This window comes from Nicotiana tabacum, chromosome 2 (genome assembly GCF_000715075.1).
Source record: "Nicotiana tabacum cultivar K326 chromosome 2, ASM71507v2, whole genome shotgun sequence".
NCBI classification, from domain to species: Eukaryota; Viridiplantae; Streptophyta; class Magnoliopsida; order Solanales; family Solanaceae; genus Nicotiana; species Nicotiana tabacum.
This window is the reverse complement of record NC_134081.1, coordinates 15,679,055-15,692,897: the sequence shown is the minus strand read 5'-3', so window position 1 is coordinate 15,692,897 and position 13,843 is coordinate 15,679,055. Positions and strand designations below refer to the sequence as shown.

General features: G+C 35.1%; 2 protein-coding genes across 7 annotated transcripts; one reads left to right on the top strand and one right to left on the bottom strand.

The window, feature by feature from the left end:
• Positions 1–334: 334 nt before the first annotated feature.
• LOC107808109 (uncharacterized) lies at positions 335–11,792 on the bottom strand. Of its 5 annotated transcripts, none has more exons than XM_075231186.1 (6): positions 11,480–11,792; positions 8,299–9,638; positions 8,151–8,216; positions 7,867–8,065; positions 7,674–7,763; positions 335–578 (listed from the first exon to the last, which is right to left on the bottom strand). In XM_075231186.1, exons 2-5 carry the CDS (start codon positions 9,598–9,600, stop codon positions 7,693–7,695), a joined length of 1,638 nt encoding a protein of 545 aa, XP_075087287.1. In that variant the 5' UTR covers positions 9,601–9,638; positions 11,480–11,792; the 3' UTR covers positions 335–578; positions 7,674–7,692. The 5 variants fall into 5 exon arrangements, with proteins under 5 accessions (XP_075087287.1, XP_075087272.1, XP_075087280.1 ...); XM_075231171.1 differs by having other exon boundaries at positions 8,151–8,219; positions 11,480–11,788; XM_075231179.1 differs by lacking the exon at positions 11,480–11,792 and adding an exon at positions 10,987–11,121 and having other exon boundaries at positions 8,151–8,219.
• LOC107808107 (WAT1-related protein At2g37460) lies at positions 943–4,275 on the top strand. 2 transcript variants are annotated; one of them, XM_016632594.2, is made up of 7 exons: positions 943–1,272; positions 1,436–1,498; positions 1,576–1,692; positions 2,675–2,915; positions 2,992–3,153; positions 3,604–3,755; positions 3,834–4,275. In XM_016632594.2, the coding sequence occupies exons 1-7, from the start codon at positions 1,079–1,081 to the stop codon at positions 4,042–4,044; spliced, it is 1,140 nt and encodes a 379-aa protein (XP_016488080.1). In that variant the 5' UTR covers positions 943–1,078; the 3' UTR covers positions 4,045–4,275. The 2 variants fall into 2 exon arrangements, with proteins under 2 accessions (XP_016488080.1, XP_016488081.1); XM_016632595.2 differs by lacking the exon at positions 1,436–1,498.
• Positions 11,793–13,843: the final 2,051 nt, after the last annotated feature.

Genomic DNA, 13,843 nt, shown 5'->3' with positions numbered 1-13,843 from the left:
ATGATCAATCACATTACTAATCTAGAAGACTAATGACATGTGAACATTTAATGGAACAATTGTAGCTTTAACTACACAAGGATGACGTACCTCATAATATTCGTGTGCCTAAACTAAGCACTACAAAGTTTTTGCCCTGAGCTAGCTATCAAACTTTAAAATGCTTAAAATCCACAAGATAGAGGAATTTTTGACAAGTTTGGTGCACTACCAATGGGAGAGCACCTAAAGAACAGAATAACAGAAAAATGTAAAAAAGAAATGTAGGATACTCCACTGCATATCCGATGGTCAGGCACAAAACTACGATACCTACATACATCACTCAGGGAAATTTCTAAAACATAGATTCTCATTGAATTAACCAGCGCGCAAAAACTTATGTACTTCTAATTTACATACATCTGTTAACAAAATGTACAACCAAACGAAAGATATAATATACAGCCATAATTTCTCTGACAAGAATTATTACCAAGGATCACGGCGATAACAGAGTCATCAACTATAAGAGGCGAATAGCAAAAGGAGAAATACAGTCTCTTTGAACCGGCCAAGTGTTCACTTTGGTTGTCAATCTGTCATATGCATAAACATAGATGTTTTTGCAAGGAATTAGTATCCATGAATATGAGCATTGATGGGGAACAAGTATTATCTCAAAGAATAACGATACATTTTTTGAATATTCCAAAATATTAAGATATATCAGATTATATTAAACCAATTCAAGAACATTTGAGCTCATCAAAAGCAGACAACTAACAGAAAGTAGCAACAAATAAAAGGGGACTCAGTCCTGGTTTACTTTTCCTAGAAGCAAGTGATGAGTAGGTCCAGGTGACTAGGCCATTTCATCTAAAAAGTGGAAGGCTTTATGAGTAATTAATTAACAAATTCTGCACACAGATGAAATCCAACAGATTTTGTCCCCATCTGCTGATCAGAAAATGGGTAGAGAACGAAAATTGTGTGAAAGGATTTGTCTATATATACAGAAAAGCAGCAGTTACTTGTGCACACTTGTGACCTTACAATAGTAGTGCTCTCAAAGAGGTTGAGTTTGTGCAAGTAAACAATGAAGGCAGTACGTGAATTATTCATTAGATCAAAACCCTTTATCGCTGTCATTTTTCTCCAATTTGGGCTAGCAGGCATGGATATCCTCACCAAAATGGCATTGAATGAAGGGATGAGCAACTATGTATTTGTTGTGTACCGCCATGCAGTAGCCACTCTGGCTATTGCTCCTTTTGCAATGATTCTAGACAAGTATGTCTCTCTCTCTCTTCCTCCCTCCCAATGTTCAATGACGTGTTTGCAACCTCAATTCTAGTCTAGTTACCAGTAGGACAAAGACATACAAAAAAAGTGTCTTCTTCTTATTTCCATAATTCAAGCGAGAATAAATGACAAGCTAAATGTTTCTTAACAGGAAAATAAGACCAAAGATGACTCTCTCAATATTTACTAAGTTGGTACTTCTTAGCATACTGGAGTAAGTCTCCAACACTCAAATTTATTTTTTCCCATGGACTAAGTATCTAACATAAACATGTTTCTCTTGACCAATAGGCCAGTCATAGACCAGAATCTCTACTCTATTGGCCTGAAATACACAACAGCAACTTTTGCAGCTGCAATGTGCAACATACTTCCCGCCATTACTTTTATAATGGCATGGATATTCAGGTAAATTATATGCTTTTTTCATTCTATAGATATAGAACCCGTTTGGATTGGCTTAAAATAAGTGGCTTTTAAGTTAAGTGCTTAAAAGCATTTAATAAATGCTGGAACTTGTTTTATAAATAAGCAGTTACGTGATTGGATAAAAGTGCTGAAACTGAAAAAAAGCTGATGAAGTGTTTGGTAAAGAAGTGCTCAAACGGATGATTGTTACATTTTTGTCTTGTGTGTTTGCTATTTTTTTCTGGGTTGGTAAATGGGAAGAAAGATGAGCTATTGAGCCAATTATTTGTAAAAACTTTCCTCTTTCTCATTCCAATAAATCGACCTTTTCTTTAAACTAATAAACCGACCACCCAAAAATAAAAAATTTAAAAACAGATCGCAACTAATTCATCTGCCCTTTAATTTTTTACCCACTTAGATTGATAAAAGTTATTCGAATATGTAAAAGTGTTTTACTGAAAAATATGAGGGGTGCGTAAAGAAAGAAATGAAAGGAAAAGAAAAGGAGGGGAAAATAATGAATGAAAGTGTAAAGAAAGAAATGAAAGGAAAAGAGAGGAAAGTTACGGAAGAAGACGAAGAAGAAAGCAGAGGCTGCTGTAACAAGAATGGAGAAAAGAAAAAGATAGTATGTTGTAGGGTTTTCTACTGAGGGGTAATTTCGGGATTAAGAAAAATTATAAGGGATAAAAATGTAATATACTTGGTCAAAGCAATATGGCTTTTAAGCCAATTTTGAAAAAGTTGGGTTTTCCAACTTATTGGTTTTGGCTTTTTTTAAGCAGATTTTAACTTTTTTAAGCTCTTTTTTTTGGTTGCCAAACATTTCCACAAATTAAAAAGTGCCCATCCAAACAGGCTCATAATCACACATATGAACACCAGCAAAGATAAACTAACAAGGAAAACCCAACATGGATTCTCCAAAACAACCAAATGACGATGTTAACTGTGTTTGCACATAATTTCTTTATCCTAGGCTTGAGAGGGTGAAGCTTACAAGCATTCGCAGCCAAGCCAAAATAATTGGGACTATCGCCACAGTTGCAGGAGCCATGATCATGACGCTGGTACGAGGTCCAGTCATTGAACTATTTTGGACAAAAGGAAATTCCAGTCATGAATCTCAAAGTGGTGGGTTAAATCTAAGCCATGCTATCAAAGGTTCCCTCTTGATAACAATTGGGTGCTTCAGTTGGGCAGCATTTATGATTTTGCAGGTAACGATAGAACTTAGTTAGAGATAAGTTATTAGGAAATAAGCAGACATATCTGACTCTAGTATGATATGCATAGGCAATCACACTGCGGACCTACCCTGCAGAGCTCTCACTCACTGCTTGGATATGCTTGTTGGGAACAGCTGAGGGAGCTATAGTAGCGATGGTAATGGAGAGAGGAAAAGCTGCAGTGTGGGCCATAAAATGGGACACTAAGTTTCTTGCAGCTGTATACAGTGTAAGTCAAACTTATGAGCAAGAGTAGATTAAATTTTCTTAGAACACAAGCATACAAGAAAAATTAAAAGTATCCATTCTTTAAATGTTTATCCATCCTATGTACCATATTGTCCAATTCTGTACCATATTGTTTATCCATTGTATGCACCATATTGCCCCGTTCTGTACTACTCTATGTGACAGAACTTGTTAACTAGACGTTCTACAGCTTATGCACATCATGTTTCTGCCAGCAGTATCTCTGTATTTTTACAGTATCAGCTTGATACTGTTTTTAATAAAATCTTCATCTTATAAAAAAAAACAATATGTTTCTAACTACTGTAGCATGAAACTTTACTTCTGCAACATGAGAGAAATGAGAAAACAAATGTAGACGCATAGCTTTTCCAATCACTCATGAAGTTAAGCCTGCCAAAAGCTTCTCACTTTCCATGTCACAATACAGGGAATATTCTGTTCAGGACTCGCGTATTACATCCAAGGAGTCATAATGAAAGATAGGGGCCCTGTTTTTGTCACAGCTTTCAATCCATTAAGCATGGTTATTGTAGCTATACTGAGTTCATTCATTCTACGTGAACAAATGAACCTGGGAAGGTAATTCTTAATTTCTTATAACACCTAAAGCTCTTATAAGTTACGACCAACACAAAACTAATGTAATACTTTCTACAGGGTACTTGGTGCTGTTGTAATCGTTTTAGGCCTTTACATTGTCCTGTGGGGTAAAAGCAAGGATCAAAAATCTCCATCAACCGATGAACAAGCAATACCAACACAGGAAACAACACATGAAAACAAAATTGACAAGGAAAATTTAAGTCAGACAATTATCCACATCAGTCCATCAAGAGGAACAACTGTTACCAAAGATGAAAGAATATAATGATTTTCTCTTCGGGGCTATATCTTCCAAATTCCAAAAGGAAATCGGGCTACAGAGTAACCTCTTTATCTAAGAAATGAGCTCTTCTTCAGCTTCATCTAAGAATTAATAGTTATTAGTTAAAGATGGTTTATGTATGAAAAGGAGTTTCTTTCTGGCATAAGGCAAGGAAAAAGAATCTCAAGTCATGTGCCCAAAATTTGGGCCAGTTAAACAACCATTTTTTGCAAACTTCTGTCAGAACTATAGAATGACCAAACTATGTTAAGCCAACAGGCTTTTTCTTATGGTTTGTTAAACAGATATTAACAGCAATAATCATGCCCAGATATGAAAATAAGGTGGATCCTGAACTTAAGATCTAAAATACCGAAGTTCTATCTTTAAATATTTCCTCTGGTAAAGATCAGTGTCTAAAAGACTTGGACCAGCCAGTCTTAGCAGTTATTCCATTGTATGGGTAAGGCCAATTTGGACAAATTGACATTACGCTACATTTCAAATACTACTCAATAACCAATCACACACCTACCATTGATGGCCATAGATGTCTTCCCCCCAAAAGAGAGAAAAACAATGGAACTAAACGAAGGGCACTAAAGGCCTTTAGAGGGATATATAGTGCATCAAAATCAGAAGCATAAAACTAATAGCAACATTGCTTGATTACTATAGTGACAAGAGTGGGTTGCTCTAATGGTAAGCACCCTCCACTTCCAACCAAGAGGTTGTGAGTTTGAGTCCCCCCAAGAGCAAGGTGGGGAGTTCTTGGAGGGAAGGAGCCGATGGTCTATCGGAAACAGCCTCTCTACCCCAGGGTAGGGGTAAGGTCTGCGTACACATTACCCTCCCCAGACCCCACTAGTGGGATTATACTGGGTTGTTGTTGTTGTTGTTGCTTGATTACTATAGTATGAGAAACCTTGTGCATATTCTTCCATATGTCTTCTATGTTAACCATCTGTGCAAGGGCTAGTTACAGACCTCTTCTTGATAAGCAGGGCTTGTTACAAACTAAATGGTGACTGTGTAATTGAAACCCGGGTCGGGTCGGGGGGTGAATATGAATGTAGGGCAACCCATATTACTGAACCAGAGATGTGGGACAATGGAGTCTGAAACATGCTCAATTTAGGGTCCTCACCAATTTTTGACCAGTCTTCGGCCTTCCAACGATATCAAAAAGCGAGTCATGAACCTAAAACTAATTATCTCACATGTTTAACGGGACAAAACTATCTCATCCCTTCCAGACATCACAATTTGTTACGGGAATGAAGAGCATGCCGGGATGATGAATTATTTAAAAATCAAAACCATATCAAGCATACTCAAAGGCATACTATTGACGCTTGCTTGAAACAAATACTGCAATTTGAAGATTGAAACTTACACCATTAAGCACTTTGAGCCACAAAATTTTCAAGTACTAAAGTCTCGGTTTTATCAATATAAAAATGAGGTATCTATTGCTCATAAATGTATGTGACAAACTTCCATGTTTGGACGTCTCAAAAGATTGACACGTTTCTAATAAGAACTAAAACATTCTTCCATACCGATGTTCACCAAATAAAGATTCAAATTAATGAGCTAATGTACTCTAATCTTTAATGTCACATTTCTTCCTATAAACTAACTTTTCGACTTGTACCAAAACAACTACTTTGCTTCAATCCAAACTAGTTGGGATCAACTATATGATCCTCAATACTCATTTCGCTTCATTTGAAAACTTTTCAACTACTTTAATATTTTCTTTAGTTACTTCCAATAAGTTTGATATACACATCAAACTAACATTTTAAAATCCACGTCAAGGAGACCATGTCAAATAAATGGGACGAGTGAGTATCATTTGTATCTGTGAAGTGAAAAGGTGTTTGATCTTTGTCTTCAATGTGTAGAGGCACTCATCTAAATTCTTATGTTCCACATTTATACTTATCCTAATCTCATCACCAGCTTATCTTTTTTAGTTGGCCCTAGCTTATTTGATTCTTTCAGCCAAGTTCAAAAAGTATTGCCATCTCTAAGAGATCTTATTACAATAATTGACGGTTTTACATTGTCTTAGCCTAAACATGACATCCATTCAGAAGCGTACTACAGTTTTAACAATTGAGTACTCCCTCTGTCCCGTTTTATGTGGTACACTTTCTTTTTTAGTTTGTTCCAAAAGGAATGCCAATTCAATATTTAGAAATAATTTATCTTTAAACTTTTCATTTGTAAATTATAGCTACACAAATGTTTATGGCTTGTTTTAGACCAGAAGTTTCAAAAATCTTTTTGTTAAAACTCTGCTAGTCAGACACTGCCACATAAATTGGGAAGGAACGAGTATTATTTTCTTATAAGGGCAGTTTTAAAAATTATTTTAAACATTTCTAAAATAGTTGTAATTTTAAACATGTCTCTAGCAGTAAGAGCACATTCAAAATTTTATTTTCTTTGTTTCTCTCTCTGGATAGCGTTTTTTTATTTTGATGAAAAGGTAGAAAGAGGAACATCCTTCCATATAAGAGATCCAATAGTGAGACACAATCAGATTACAGGAGCCTTCCTGCACCATAGAAAGAGATTTTTCAAACACCTAGATTAGAATTTTTTTCTTTTCTAAGACAAGTATTATTTTCTTATTTTTCTTGCTTTTAAAATATGGTTAGGGTGAAGGGAAAAGAAATGTTGAGGCATATGGAAAAACATGAATCCAAAACATAGGCAGAGATCACGGTTCACTGAATAGTGGCAAATTTGTCCATTTTTCAATTAAGAAACTAAAATCATAAGAACTATCTCATCCATTATCAATGTCTTTAATCACTTTCACCACATAGTCGAATTTGTATTTTAAAATTTGCATTCTTAAGGGTCACCACATAGTCGAATTTGTCTCTAATCACTTTCACCAACATATTGTATATCTCTTTTCAACATACTGTATATCTCTAATGACTTCACCACTTAAAATTATATCAAAATCTTGTACCAGTATGTTTCCTTTGCAGTCACCACCTTGGAACCACTCCCAACTTTGCCCGTGTAAATTTAAAGCTTCTGTGGACATGATAAATTAATTTGACTTAATAAACAAATTTGGTGAATATTCACTTTGAGATCTTTAAATTGGTTAGGCGGGGAATGCCAGTGGATCAGCCATATTAGCACCATCCTACATCCAAGTAAAAAAGAAACAGATCTAGATTTTGTAGGCTAAATGGTTGGCACGTTATTCCTATTTCAAAATAAATAAGAGAACTACTACTCACTTCTAAATATATATCCATACGAGTGGCATCATGAACATTGGTATCTTCCTATATGAGTTAACAGGATAATTACAGTCTATGGGCACAAGATGACAATTGACAATTAAATCATCAATTGGCTGAATATATTTTCAGGAAGTTATACATCGTCAGGCAAACTTAATGTAGAAAACAAAATCATAAATTATGCATATGCACGTTGTGAAGGACTAGTATCATGAATTCGTTCAGTATTTTTCCCAGAGTACCAAAAAACCGCTCTAGATCAACCATGGTTTATAGGGTCGCGAAGTATTAAAGAGCACATATTTATATGATATTGTAGGCAGAGATGCAGGCACGTCTTTTGCATAATACCTTGCATATGGATTCCTCTTTATGACAGTTGCCTGACCTCATCCTTCCCATATATACGCTGAAGTTCACGTGTCGCAGCTAGAAAAGATTCTGAAGACAGGAAAAAGGCATTAAATTGTATAACCAATGCTAACTTAATAAAAAAATAAACATTCTAGAATATGAACCAGCTCAGTTCATTGATTTAAGGCACCTTTCCAGATGCGAAATGATTTTTGGTTAATAGACGATCCAGTAATTGTCTGAATAACTTCAAATAATAAATCCTGAGGTGTGTTCCTGAGCTCCTGAACAATCCCATAGATTGTCTTCCCATTTTCAAAGTATATATGATTATTAGGGTGTTTTGTCTTACAACCAGCATGGCGCTCAAACTCATAAGCATTAATTGCCTACACATAGAAGTTACACCACATTTAATCAGTAAATTGTACAGCAAGTTAGTCCTGCAATAACGAAAATTGGCACCAAATGTACCTTAGAAAAGTTACATGACTGACAGCTACAGAGGTAACCAGAACCTTTTATAATACCACGGAGCTCCTTCTACCATGAAAAGGAAGAATAATGTCATATACTGAGTATCACAGTTTCAAAGATAAGACTTATAAAAAGTAAAGTTTACCTCTCTAGACCAAGCTATATACTTGACAGATACTCCATCTAACATACCAGTTGAGAGCAAGCTTCTCACATTTGAAGGGAAGCTGTTCGAAGGAGGCTTTTTAGCTGCTTTCTGCTCCTCCTTTTTAGAAATAACTTCCTTATTGCCAGCCATTTGAGTAGCACTTGTAACTGTATCGGCATTTGACTCAACCAATCGCTTTCCAGTCATAATATCCGATTGTTGGCCTGAAGACTGACTCATTAATAAGTCATAACTGCAAATCAGCCTTCCAGAAGAATTTATATCGTCATCATCATTGAATCCACCAAAAGATATGATATTGCTTTCTCCCCTGCCAAAAGATTGGCTCATTGACAAATTATTGTTTTCAACTTTGCTATAGGTCTGATTCACTGATATTGTATTGTCATTGACTCTGCTGTAGCAGTGGCTCATGGGTGGATTGGTGTCAGCGACCTTACTAAGAGTTTGGCAAATTGAAGTAATATTGCTATCATCATTATTGAATGACTGACCCATTGATATAGCAGTATTATTGTCCTTGAATGAGTGACTCGCTGATATAGTGCTATCATCCTCTCTGCTAAAACTTTGACTCAGCATAGTAATATTGCTTTCATCTTTACAGAAAGGGTGACTCACTGATAGTGAGTTGCTCTCCACTTTGTTAAAAGGTTGACCCATAGATATGAAGTTGTTATCCTCCCTATTAAAGGTGTCCCCTAATGACATCATATGATCATCGCCTCCGTTAAAAGAGAGCCCCATAGCTATGCAACTATCCTCAGCCTTAGTAAAAGCATGATCTGTTGACATTGCATTGCTGATCACTCTGGTGTAGGTATCACCCATTGACACAGGCATGAAATTCTCAGCCTCCTTCACCTGGTTGACTTTGACCTTTCTGATACCACCATAGTTAAGACCTGATCTAGGATCCTCCATTGAATGGGATATGGATAAACCAAATGAGGAATCACTTCCAAATGAATCTTCCATCACCTTTCTAGCCAAATTAATGTTTCCAATGCCAACGGATGGAACACTTCTGTCATCAAAGTTGACCGATCTTGCACTTTCATCATCAAAGTGCCTTTCTGCATATTGGCCTGGAACTGAGTGGAAACCAGAAGTGTTCATCCACGGAGCAATATTGGAACTTAAAAGTCCAGCGAACGAACTATGATTAGGTACTTCAGTGGCTTGCTTCTTGTTGGGAAGCAATTCAGGCTCGACACCATCCATGAACCATTGATGGGAACGTTTAGGCTCAAGCGTGGAGGAGTTATCATAAGCCATTTCATATGGAATCTCTTTTCCACTCAGAACTGCAAGATCTGCAAGGAGTACAACAAAAAGATCTGAGGAAAACATTCTTATTGAAAATATAATCTAGTTACCAAAGAGGAAATGCAAGGTTATTCAATAGTGAATTATACCCATTCCCAACTTTCCTTTTCCGACGCAGCTTCTATTTGAGATCAAGGATATAAGACAGAACATTTAGCAAAAACTTATGAAATTAACTTGACAATTAAAAACTTTAAGGAACCTAAAACTTAATTCAGAGATGTGTTGAATCAATAATAAATCTTAAAAACAGTCCAATACTACTAGGCTACTAGCTTATCAAGTATCTACCTCTCCAAGCTTGAGACGAGTTGTAAACCATAATACTAGCTTATGGAACTACCTCTCCAAGTTTGAGACAATTGCAAACTGTAGTACTAGCTTGTAGGGTATCAACAATACAATGACAGAGTCAACAACTGCTTGAGACAAGTTGTAAACTGTAATAATGGCTTATCAAGTATCTACTCTCCAAGTTTGATATTTTGAATCAATCTCCTTCTCCCTAAAATGATACTCTGTTCATCAGTTGCACGAGATTACAATTCCAAGAATTTGGTATAATGTTTGGGAAATCTTAACATAGTGCTTAAAATTCAAGCCCTGCCCCCTAAAAGATCTTAGTTCTAGTTCATGAAAGCATAATGACCAACCTAAGCTTATCTAAGAGGAATGAACTACGAACATTAAGAATTTTTTGATAAAGAAACAATATGATTTACCACATCTACAGTTGATCTAATCTGATGATACTTCCTGAGACCAATTTGATTAATATTTTCATAGTCAAGCAAGTACGTGGAGAAGGGATAACGACCTAAGTTGCTCCACAAAGACTAGACCCCCCCCCCCCTCTTTTGTGCTATTGCCTGATATTCATTTTGACCTAAATTGACATCAAATTCCGATTATGAATTGTAGTTGATTCGGAAGTGAGGATGAAAGACAAATTGGATAAATAAAAATTGTTGTTTATTTATCTTCACATTACAAAAACTTATTATTGACAAGCAAACGCAGTATCATTATCCCTAAAATGCACAATTGTGTCGAAGAATGTGTCCTATAATTTAAATAACTAAAAAGGTGTTCCATAAAATAGACGAACGAACATCATAAACTAGAGTGGAAAACAAAGCAGACCGCAATTGACCTATGAGACCACTTCACTGTGGGTTCATTTCCTAGCAATTTGATTCCTCCTAGTTCCTCCTAATAGCAAAATACCTTGTGCATTGATTCTTATTTAACATGCAACACAAATAGAAATTCACAATGCATGAAATTTATTTTTATGACCGAGAAATCCGTCTGAGAAGAACCCTTAGGACCTACCGCAACCTTCTAAAACGGGGATAATGGGCTGCCCCTCCACCCTTCTCCACTTAAATACCACGCTTAGTTTGCATGGCGCAGGGCTCAAATATGTGACCAAAGTCACGACTTCCTCAACCTTGGCAACTGAACTAAGCCCCGAGGACCAAAAGACTGAATTTTATCATTGGCAAAACCAATTTATGTACTCTCCTCTCTGCACGAGCTTCTCACAGTAACAAATAAGCACCTTTCACATAGTCAAACCACTCATTGCAACTGCAACAACGTTAAAAGAACCAAAAATTACAGTCATTCACTTAGCTAAAATTCATTAAACTCTAATTTGTAACAAATGCTCATACAATTTTGCATCAATTTCTCTGAAACCAAACAAAATTCTAACATTTTCAATTCAATGCACTTCAGTTCACTAAACGTTCACATAAATGGAACCCTAACCCTAGCACTCCGGCATGCAGTGGCGAAATATACAGATATAAGCATTACATACATAGGTATACGATCGGAGTATTTTCAGTGCACCGGCTCCAATGAAGTCTGATCGGAAAAATTTGAACGGGATTTCACCGGCGAGTGTACGGAAGAAGGTAACCGGCGAGATCTATAAAAGGTGAAGGGAGTAGAAATATATACGATGGTGGGATGCACGATTGAGGATGACGGGTAAGAGATCTGGACCGTTTACGTTTGACTTTTGTCTGAATGTACGGTTTAGATTTGAGAGATTCAGAAGATGGAGTGTTGTATTAAGGAGATGAGCAACAAGGAATAATTGCCCCTGAACTGGACCTGGAGGGATACGTGGCATTCGAAAGGGTGGGCCTGATATATGAAATAACGTACCCACACTATGATTTGTCTTTTAAGAAGACTTCAACTAAAGAGAAAAAAGTTTGAATTTTTGACCCAAACAAGTTTTGGGGTAAATCTAATTCTATTCTTATTGTGTTCTTTTGGAATTTGGACATATATAATTCTTAAGTTTATAAAAAGTAAGCATTTTTAGTCCAATTAATGAAATTTTAAATCGAAGTATATTTAATATACCAACTCCGATCGAAAAATTAAAATGAAATTTAATCACCGAGGATACAAGAGAAACTAATCGGTAAGGTCTATAAAAGGTGAAAGGAGAAGAAACATATATATTGGCGAATACACGATTGAGGATGATTGTTGAGAAATCTAAACCATATCGACTTTATCCAAATGTACAATATACACTTGAGAGAATGAGAAGAGGGAGAATGTTGTATTGGGATTTTAAAAAATAGACAAATAACCACTTTATAGGTCGTTATACACGATCTATAGTGATAGCAAAAAGATTTCGTTGATATAGAGAGCAAGGGGAAAAAGGTCTAAAAAAGAACTTTTTTTCTAAAATTCCCTTTTTCTTCTATGTTTAATGATACATAGTAAAGTTATGAACTCAAGCTAGTAAAAAAAAAAGATTGAGGTCCTGAGCGATTTGATATTTATCCCATTTGCCGCGCTAATTAAATTTTGCTAATGGTTCCAAACTATTCAACATTTAGGGTGTGTTTGGTATGAAGGAAAATAATTTCCATGAAAAATATTTTTCTAGAAAATATTTTCATGGAAAATGAGTGATTTTGTGATTTATTTTCCCTTGTTTGGTTGGTAAGTGAAAAACTTTTTTCGAAAAATATTTTCTAATGTTGGTTAGAGAGTAGAAAATAATTTTTAGAAAAATATTTTTTCATATTTCCTGTGCTCCCCTCCTTCCTCCCCCACCCTCCCAAAAAAAAATCAAAAATTTAATTATTCTTCTAAAAAATCATACAAACCCAAAGGAACTAATGTGCTGCTTTATTTTTTTACACAAAAATAATGTTGAAATTTGTGTTCCATAACAAAAAAAGAAAATGCTCTTTTTTTGGTTGAAAAAGAAAGTATTATTTCTATAAAATAAAAACAAAGTACTCATTTTGTTGAAATGAAAGAAAATACTCTTTTTTTACATCATAAAAAGAATATACTCATTTTGTTTAAATGAAAAGAAAATACTCTTTTTGTTGAAATAAAATATTTTTACTAATCTTTTTGTTGAAATGAAAGAGAATATTTTTTACTACATCACTTTGATGAAATGAAAGAAACTACTTTTTTTACATGATGAAAAGAAAATGCTCTTTTGTTAAAATGAAAGAAAATACATTTTACTACTCTTTTTTGTTGAAATGAAGGAAAATATTTTACTACATCATTTTTTTTGAAATGAAAAAAAATACTTTTTTTACATCATGAAAATAAAGTACATTTTTGTCAAAATGAAAAAAAAATATTTTATATCATGAAAAGAAAATGCTCATTTGTTGAAATGAAAAAAAAATATTCTATTTATAACATGAAAAGAAAGTACTATCAATAATATTTCTATTTAGGGTGTTGTCTTTCGTTTGGAATTGGGGCATGGGGATTGGGATTGGGGTATGGGGTTGGGTTGGTGGGGATGGGGTATAGAGTGGAGAAGGTTGAAAAAGAATTTTGGAAAATGTTTTCCCTTATCTTGATAGGAAAAATATTTTCCTCCAATTGGAGAAAAAGGAGTTCACGAGGAAAATATTTTCCAAAATATTTAAGCCAACCAAACATTGAAAAATTAAAAAATATTTTACTTCATATCAAATACACCCTTAGTCAGATTTTAATTTAAAAATAAATTTTAGATAAAAATACCCTTAGTTAAAATACGAAAAGCTTCCAACATAATGTCGTGTAATTTTGAACTTTTATAAGTGATTGTACTAGAGTTCAAAAACTTCATACATGTGAAGATGTAGTGGAAGCATCTGTAATGTCTCTCTCGGCACACGTTTAGCCAAGGTAG

Coding starts and splice junctions, on each gene's coding strand:
- LOC107808109 (XM_075231171.1), bottom strand. CDS start 9,600: ATGGCTTATGATAACTCCTCCACGCTTGAGCCTAAACGTTCCCATCAA. Junction 8,066..8,150: donor AGTCATGTAACTTTTCTAAG/GTACATTTGGTG, acceptor TTCTATGTGTAG/GCAATTAATGCTTATGAGTT. Junction 7,764..7,866: donor ATCATTTCGCATCTGGAAAG/GTGCCTTAAATC, acceptor TCCTGTCTTCAG/AATCTTTTCTAGCTGCGACA.
- LOC107808107 (XM_016632594.2), top strand. CDS start 1,079: ATGAAGGCAGTACGTGAATTATTCATTAGATCAAAACCCTTTATCGCT. Junction 3,154..3,603: donor TTCTTGCAGCTGTATACAGT/GTAAGTCAAACT, acceptor GTCACAATACAG/GGAATATTCTGTTCAGGACT. Junction 3,756..3,833: donor GAACAAATGAACCTGGGAAG/GTAATTCTTAAT, acceptor TACTTTCTACAG/GGTACTTGGTGCTGTTGTAA.